The 8013-nt window shown below is 50.3% G+C and overlaps 1 protein-coding gene across 1 annotated transcript; it reads left to right on the top strand.

The window, feature by feature from the left end:
* The first annotated feature begins 1111 nt into the window (after positions 1–1111).
* On the top strand, positions 1112–2705 carry FOXS1 (forkhead box S1). The gene has a single exon (XM_054981216.1). It carries the CDS (start codon positions 1112–1114, stop codon positions 2531–2533), a length of 1422 nt encoding a protein of 473 aa, XP_054837191.1. The 3' UTR covers positions 2534–2705.
* Positions 2706–8013: the final 5308 nt, after the last annotated feature.

The following is an 8013-nucleotide window of genomic DNA, read 5'->3' as shown; positions in this document are numbered from 1 at the left end:
TGTTGGCAGGGGGGAAATAATTCATAGCATTTATCACGTATAACTCGTGTTGAATTTTTGCTGTGCTTATATGTTTACAAAGGGAAGGAAGGGGAAATGGTATAGCCCGCTCTCGTCAGATCTCAGAAACTAAGTAGGGTCTCTACTTGGATAGGAGACCACCAAGGAAGACTCTGGAGAGGAAGGCAATGGCACACCCCCTCTGCTTCTCCCTTGCCTTGAAATTCCCTTGCTAGGGTTGCCGTATGTCAGCTGTGACTTGATGGCAGTTTACACACACAGTCCTTACAACAAACATGTAAGGTAGGCCAAAATTATTTCCATATTGCAGAAGAGAAAAAGCTGCGGCCAAGGTGGGGCTTACCTAAAGCCATCTGTGGAGTTGATGGGCGAGGCGAGATTTGAACTGGGGATTTACCATGTCATAATATTTGGGCAGAGATCCAGAGGAGTTAGCCATGTTAGTCTGTAGTTGCAAAATAGTAAACAGTCCAGTAGCACCTTTAAGAATAGCCAACTTTATTGTAGCATAAGCTTTCGAGAACCACAGCTCTCTTCGTCAGATGCATAATATTTGGGGGCTTTCCATAAAGGGAGGAGGGGAGGGCCATCTGCTCTGAACATTGGAGGAGGAGTTTCTCCTCAACAGGAGAACGGCTTCAGAGCAAGGGGTGATGAACTTGCCAGAGTAAATTCTATGCAACAGGCGGCCTTCTGGAAAGGCCTCTGGGCTGACCCAGCAGTGGCTTTCGATACCATACTTGTGGTTGTCTGTAACTTGCCCGGCCCGGTTTCCAAACGTAACGGGAGCTTTGGCTGTGTCACTGCAATCTCCGTCCTCGGCTTGCCCCCACCCACTCCGTCTGGGAACAGCGCTGATGGCGGAGGTGGTGTTTCCTCCTTCCCTGTGAGCTTGGGAACAGGAATCTCAGCTGCCGGCCCCTCCTCTGGGTCTCTGGGCAGGAGGTGGAGCTGGTCAGCCCTTCTTTTGCCTTTTCCAGAAGCAGAAGGCTGGACCACTGCAGAGTTTAAACCAAGTGGTGGGAGAGAGTCCGTACAGGACTGGCAGCCGGTTAGCAGTGCGTGGCTGGCTGCTGCCGGTGGAAAGAGGATGCAGCTGGAATATCCCACGGTGGCAGCTTCTTCCCGGGCCAGCCTGCCTCCCATCAGTGAGCCAGGAGCGAACAGCCACCTGGGCATGGGGCTCTACTCCCGCCTAGAGCCTTTCCAGGGCCCTTGCGTGCAGGCCAGCGACGGCACCAAGCCGCCCTACAGTTACATCGCTCTGATCACCATGGCGATCCAGAGCACCCCGGATAAGAAGATCACCTTGAACGGCATTTACCGGTACATCATGGGCCGCTTTGCCTATTACAGAGACAACAAGCAAGGCTGGCAGAACTCCATCCGCCACAACCTGTCGCTCAACGAATGCTTTGTGAAGATGCCCCGCGACGACAAGAAGCCCGGCAAGGGGAACTACTGGACACTGGACCCAGAGTGTTACAACATGTTTGAGAACGGCAGCTTCCTGCGACGGCGAAGGCGCTTCACCCGCAAAAGAGGCCCGGGGCGGTCCTCGGATGGGGGCAAAGGTGAGAAAATGCCACCCAAATGCCAGTCCGAGCAACCAGCCCAGACTCTTCCCGCTAAGGCAATCAAGGTGGAAAACAATCAGTCTCCACCAGCTCCCTGCCCGGAGATGCCAGACCCTGGCAAATCTTTGCCCTTGGAGGTGCCCACTGCACCCCTCTCTTGCCAAGAACAGCCAGGCCCTGGAAGCTTGGCATATGCCAAGCTGTACACGCCAAGATCAAGGCAGCTCTGCCTGCACCCACAGGACCTGTCGGGGTCTAAACCTCGTCTCTTTGAGAAGGATCCCGGCTACCCTTGCTTGATGGCGAGATCTCAAGCGAAGGAGGTTCCTCTGGGGAATATGCAAGCCAACCAGCTTGGGTCAAGCCCCCATCATGGCGAGAGGATGGCCCAGCAGCCCACCCAACCACACCTCGATGTCAAGGAGATCCTCCAAAGCAACCCCAAACTGCCCCAGGGCTCTCCCAAGACTGGGCCAGAAGGAAAGGAGGCGTCCCAGCCATTCTGCCAGTTGAGCCCGTCCTTTGCATCTCTGCTGGGGCCCGGCAAGGCCTCCCAGGTGTGCAGCAGGCAACATTCCCCCGACTGCCTGCCTGCCTTTGATGGTGAGAGCTATGCCAAATCATCGGTGCTGCCGGTTTTTGGCTCTTTGGGGTATTCCAGCCCGGATACTCTGAGCGGGAACTACCAGTGCCGTCTGCAGGCCTTGAACTTCTGCGTCAACGACCACGGGTGCAGCACAGCCTTGGAGCACCTCTTGGCGGGTCCCGCAGCCCCCACCTCTGCGGCCCCCATCCAGCCAACCTCCTTCATGCAACTTCAAGGAGAGCAGGAGGCCTGGGCAGGGACCCCCTTCTCCCTCCAAGGAGGAAATGGCTACCAGCTGGGCCTCCCCCATTGCCTCTACAGGACACCTGGCATGCTGTTCTTTGAGTGATGGGCGGGGAGGGGGGAGCACGTGCTCCAGTTCTGCTCTGGTCAGTGGCCCCCGTTGACTGCTGGAGGGTTGGTGCTTGAGTACCCGGACATCCCATGTAAGTTATTGACTCCTGCCTGGCGGACCTGAGAGGACCGCAAGAGAGACCACTCCATCGCTGCCCGAACAAAAATCTCCCATCTGATGGATGATTAATTTTTGTTTTGCTCTTAGCTAGTGGAATAAATACACATTCCATTCCTCATTACGCTTCTACCTGGGGGCCTTGGTGGGAACTGAGCGGGGGGATGTATATGTGAATGTATGGGAGGCAAAATCGGATTTCAGGATGGGGTCTGTAGGCTCTTGCGATATTATTTCTATTTATTTATTTATGTCATTTATAGTCTGCCTTTCTCACCGAGACTCAAAGTGGATTACACAGCGCGAGTTTAGTACAGTCAGTACCAAGGATATTTCCATAAACAATGCCACAGGGTTAATAAATACAAGTTTGCAAAGACATACAAAACTGAATTATTCAAAAAAGGTTTTTTTACTCGGATAGGAGGGCTGTATTGTAGGGAAGGGGTCTTAGATGCTTTGCTAATGAGTTAGGGACCATAGACTTCACCACTATGTTGCCTTCCATCCTATCTGTAGCTTTAAGTATGTGCTTTTATGCGCTACCTGAGCTTCAAGTATAATTCTACTGAGTAGCAGTAGAAAAGAGCACGTGTCCAGTAGCTCCTGTAAGATTAACAAAACTTGTGGTAGGGTATGAGCTTTCATGAGCCACAGCACACTTCTTCAGAGAGAAGTGAGCTGTGAAAAAGTGAGCTGTGGCTCACGAAAGCTCACACCCTACCACAAGTTTTGTTAATCTTACAGGAGCTACTGGACACGTGCTCTTTTCTACTGCTACAGACAGACTAACACGGCTACCCATCTTGATCTATCTACTGAGTAGACCTATGTTGTCTAATGTCAGTCCTAGAATTGCTTATACTCTGTTTTAGCATTTCTTCAACTTTGTATTGGATTCTTGCTGATGCTATGTCTTTGTAAATTTGCATTTATTTAAAGGCTTGTCCAACGTCTGGCCAGCCTACATGTCTTCGTGAATTGGGTTCATTTTGGTGGGCAGGCAGTTTCGTTTGCAGTCCTCTTGGACATGGCATGGGCTAAGACCTCAACAATGTGATCTATGGAGAAGTCCCTTTGTCTCCCACGTCAGCTGTCAGATGGCAAGAATTCTACTGGGCTGGTCAGCATGTCACTCTTCTACTCAGAAATCCTGAGCAAGGGGGACATTTCAAGTTTTGTATTTCCCCCCTTTACGTCATACAAGATTATTTAAAAGAAGAAGTTAAACGGCAACTTTAAGGAGAATGTACTTTGCACAGGCTCAGAGGCACTCTAATCTCACATCGATGTATTTTAAAAGCGGCTCTCTGTCAGTGAATTAGAGGCAGCTTGCATGTACTGAGAGGTCTTCCTTAAGTAGTTTTTAAAAAAAGACTTTTAAAATCCCTTTTTAAAAAGTGCTCCCTACAGGCCTCGTCACTCCATTCCAGGCGCCAGGTGAATGTTTTTATAAAAATTTAACCCAGCATTTAGTGGGAACTAAAATTGTTCTGCTGACTTCAGCTAAGCTTTAGCTTGTTAGGAGAGCCAGTCTGGTGAGCTGATTAGACTGCTGGGCAGCCATAAGTGATCCAGATTCGAAATCCCCACTCAAGCCTGTTGTTTCCAGGGCCAGCCCCTCGCTCTTGGCTTAACCTACCTCACAGGACTGTTGTGAGGATAAAATGAAGACGGTGTTTTGCCATCTTCTGGGCATGGAGCAGGGGTCACTGGGGCAGTCGGGGGGGCGGGTAGTTGTGAATTTCCTGCATTGTTCAGGGGGTTGGACTAGATGACCCTAGAGGCCCCTTCCAACTCTAGGATTCTATGATTCTGTATGGTCAGATGCACTCAGCTCACAGGATCCCACTTCCATCTTGTGGTTGGTGATCGCAGAGAATGAGAGATTATTTCTCAGCATTAAGGTAGGTCATGGTCCAGACTACCTCATCAGATCTCAGAAGTTCAACAGGGTGGGCCCTGGTTAATACTTAGATGGGATACCAACAAGGGAAGTCCATATTCACTGCGCAGAGGCAGGCAATGGCAAACCACCTCTGCTCATCCCTTGCCTTGAAAACCCTAAGGGGATGGAGTTGGCATAAGTCGACTGCAAACTGACAGCACTTTACACGCAGGTACACTATCCTGAAGAAGGGAGCTTTGACCCTCAAAAGCTTCTACCCTGAACATCTTGTCAGTCTCGAAGGTGTGCCACTGGACTCAAATCCTGTTCTTCTGCAGACCAACACGGCTACATACCTCAAACTATACACGAACCTGATCTTGCGCCCAATTATCCTGTCTACATGCAATTGGCAAGGGAGGAAACCGGCTTTAGTGCAGAAGCAAAACCAACGAGGGGAGAAACCTCCACCGGAGACTAGACAGTTAAACTCAATACATTTTTTCCCAAACATTTCTATATATAAAGTGCAAGTCCTTTAAGTGCATATTACAAACAACAAACCATGCTTTCAAAATAGGATTAAGCATTGTTGATAATGAAATAGTGTTTGTGTACAACCCTGTGAAAGAATACATTCAAGTACGGTTTGTTGATATTGGTGGTTGAAAAAAGAAAAAGGAATATATAGCAATTTGCACAATTTTGTAATACGCACTTTGTAGCACTGGCACTTTATATGTAGAACTGTTTGGAAAAAATTTACTGAGTTTAACTGTCTAGTCTGGTGGAAGTTTCTCCCCTCGTTGGTTTTGCATTACTCGGAGACAGGCCCCTTTGTGGCTTGTGTTACTGCAGAAGCGGCAACCCTGCCGAGGAGCAGGGAAGGCGAATTGCAACATGGAGCTTTGTCCCAACTACTTTGCCTCCAGCTATGGATTTCAGTGTACAAAGTGTATGGCCCACCTGCCACATCTGGCCCCCCCTTTGTGCAGGTGGGACGGGACGACCAGTTTGCTGTTTTTCTCTCTATTAAATGGGGTCTTTTTGGACTACTGCACAGCAGAGAGAGCACCCAGCCTCACCCTGAAGAACTGGATGGGGGGGGGATGTGCATGAGAGAGAGAGAAGATCCACAGCAGGGGACCGCTGCAGTGGTGGTGTCTTACTGCAGCCTCGTGTGTGACCAGCAGGTATCGTTTTTCAACTGTGGAAAGCCTTCCCAAGCTGAGATTTCCTTCGCCCTCTCCTTCCTCTGCACTTTCCATAGGATTTGCCAGTGAAAACGCCTCTCTCCAAGCTATGGAAATCTGCCTGCTGCTTTCTGCAGATGCTGCTGCTGTTAGAGGCACAGGGTCAGACCCAGATGGGCTTCCCCCCCCCCCGGTCACTTGGCAAGGCTATCGTGGAATTGCAGTGAGGAACGGGGCATAGAGGGACCAGCGGCACGACACCATATAAGGCAGCTTTCTACACTGAATGGGTTCTCATGCTTTTCCCTGGCCCTGATGCTATACCCTCAACAGCAGTCTGGCAAATGGATATTGAGCAGGTAAGGCATTTCCTAGGTGAGGCATTTGCTCCTTACATCTCCTTGCTTTGGAAATGTCCCCTGCTGGATTTCTGGGTGCCAAACGGCGGTTAAATGCACAGGAGAGATGAGGACAGCAAGCCCGATCGTGCCCGAAGGACAGCGAGAGATTTGGGAGATGCTAGAGCTTGCTTGGGATGCCTGTCAACAGCTGGGCTGCCAGATGTTAGGAAAAAGCAAGTCGCCCGTTTCCTTGTGCTGTTTGCTGAATGGCACCGGCTCAGATGGTGCGTGGTCAGAGGCAGCCTGGCAGGCGCTGTTGTCTGGCAGAAAGGGAGCCATTGTATGGGCCAGCCCCAGGGCTTCCTTCACGTGAGCTCTGGGGTCTGTAACCTTTTGCAAAGGCAGCAGAGACAGAAGGGGACATGGAAGCAGCAGCAGGGTTCTGGCCTTAAGCAATCCTGGTGCAACGGCTAACGTGCTGGATGCAGATGGAAAGGGCAGGGCAACGGTCCCTGCTCAGCCACAAACCTCTGCCAGCCATTCCCCTTCCGACTTAGGAACATCTGTGCAGGATCAGACCCAGTGGGCCGTCACGTCCAGCACCCTGTCTCACACAGCGGCCAACTGGGTGCCCCCTGGAAGGCCTTCAAGCAAGGAGGGGCAGCCAAAGCCTCTCTCTGGTGTTTCCCCTCAGCACTTGTATTCAAAGGTATACTGCTCCTAACTACAGAGGTTCCATTTATTCATTGCAGCTGCTTGATAGGCTTCTGCTTCATGGAGTTGCCTAAGCCCTTTTCAAAGCCAACAAAACTGGTGGCCATCGCTACATCTAGTGGCGGTGAGTTCCACAAGCAGCTGTCACTCTGTGGAAGCTATCTTGTACTCCTGGGGGGCGGGGAGGGAGTTGCCAAAATGATAAAGAAGGGCATCTCCCAGGGTGTGCTGGGGTCTCCCCATGTCAGAGGCTTGGGGCACACCCTCAAGATTCAAAGGTGCCTCCATTCGGGCCAGGTGCCAGGGAATTAGAGCCACCTGGGCTCTTCTTGATTTCGTTGGGCGGTTCTCAAGTTCGCTGAGCGCTCCTTGCAACGGCAAGGGCTTGAACATGAGATGTTGAACTGCACACTTGGGCTGCACCTACACCGAGAAGATCCTCCATCTCGCTCTCGCCGCTGCTGTGACTGCAGAGCTGGGTTTGTAGCAGCAACCGAGCCTCCACAAGGCAATTTTCCCCGTGCTTTCCTTGCCTCAGCCCACCCCCTCTTGTGGCTGCCATTCCCCCCCCCCCTCTCACTCTACATATGCCGCTGGAGATCTTTAGGGGGGCTCTGTTTTAAGCCAGCAATTGCTAGGTTGATATAGCACAATAATGCAGTGGCAACAGATAAATATAACATTTTGCAATTGCCATTTTTTAACCCCCCAAAATTCTGGTGGTGGGAAGGAACGGCAGGCCACAGGAGCGGAGGCAAGGAAAATGGCAGAATGGAAGTGGGGCCTTCAAAAATAGGCGCCTTCTCATCCCCAAGGCATTGAAAGCCGCTTTGACCGAGATGTTTCCAAAAATATCATATGGAACATGATTGCAACAAAGCAAGGGGAAACCTCGAACATGGATAACTAGGGTATGACGTTATGTGGATGCTTTAAAAAAAAACCAGTTTATTATTATTTATTATATTAGATTTTTAGTCTGCCCTCCCCACCAGGCGGGCTCAGGGCGGAGTACAATATTTCAATTTACATAAATAAGAATTAAAAGCAGATAAAACATTATACAAATAACATTAAAACCGCTTTATGCAGTAAATACAATACAGCTTCTCTTCAGATGGCGACGATAAAATACTGGTTTTCAAGCCCTGGCTGGTTTGGTTGACAAATCAGAGCAAAACCTCCCTGTGGAAGCAAATTCAGTTGTATATAATGGGATAC

This window comes from Eublepharis macularius, chromosome 5 (assembly GCF_028583425.1).
Source record: "Eublepharis macularius isolate TG4126 chromosome 5, MPM_Emac_v1.0, whole genome shotgun sequence".
NCBI classification, from domain to species: domain Eukaryota; kingdom Metazoa; phylum Chordata; class Lepidosauria; order Squamata; family Eublepharidae; genus Eublepharis; species Eublepharis macularius.
Note: the sequence above shows the minus strand (reverse complement) of the source record. Positions and strands in the feature narration are given on the sequence as shown.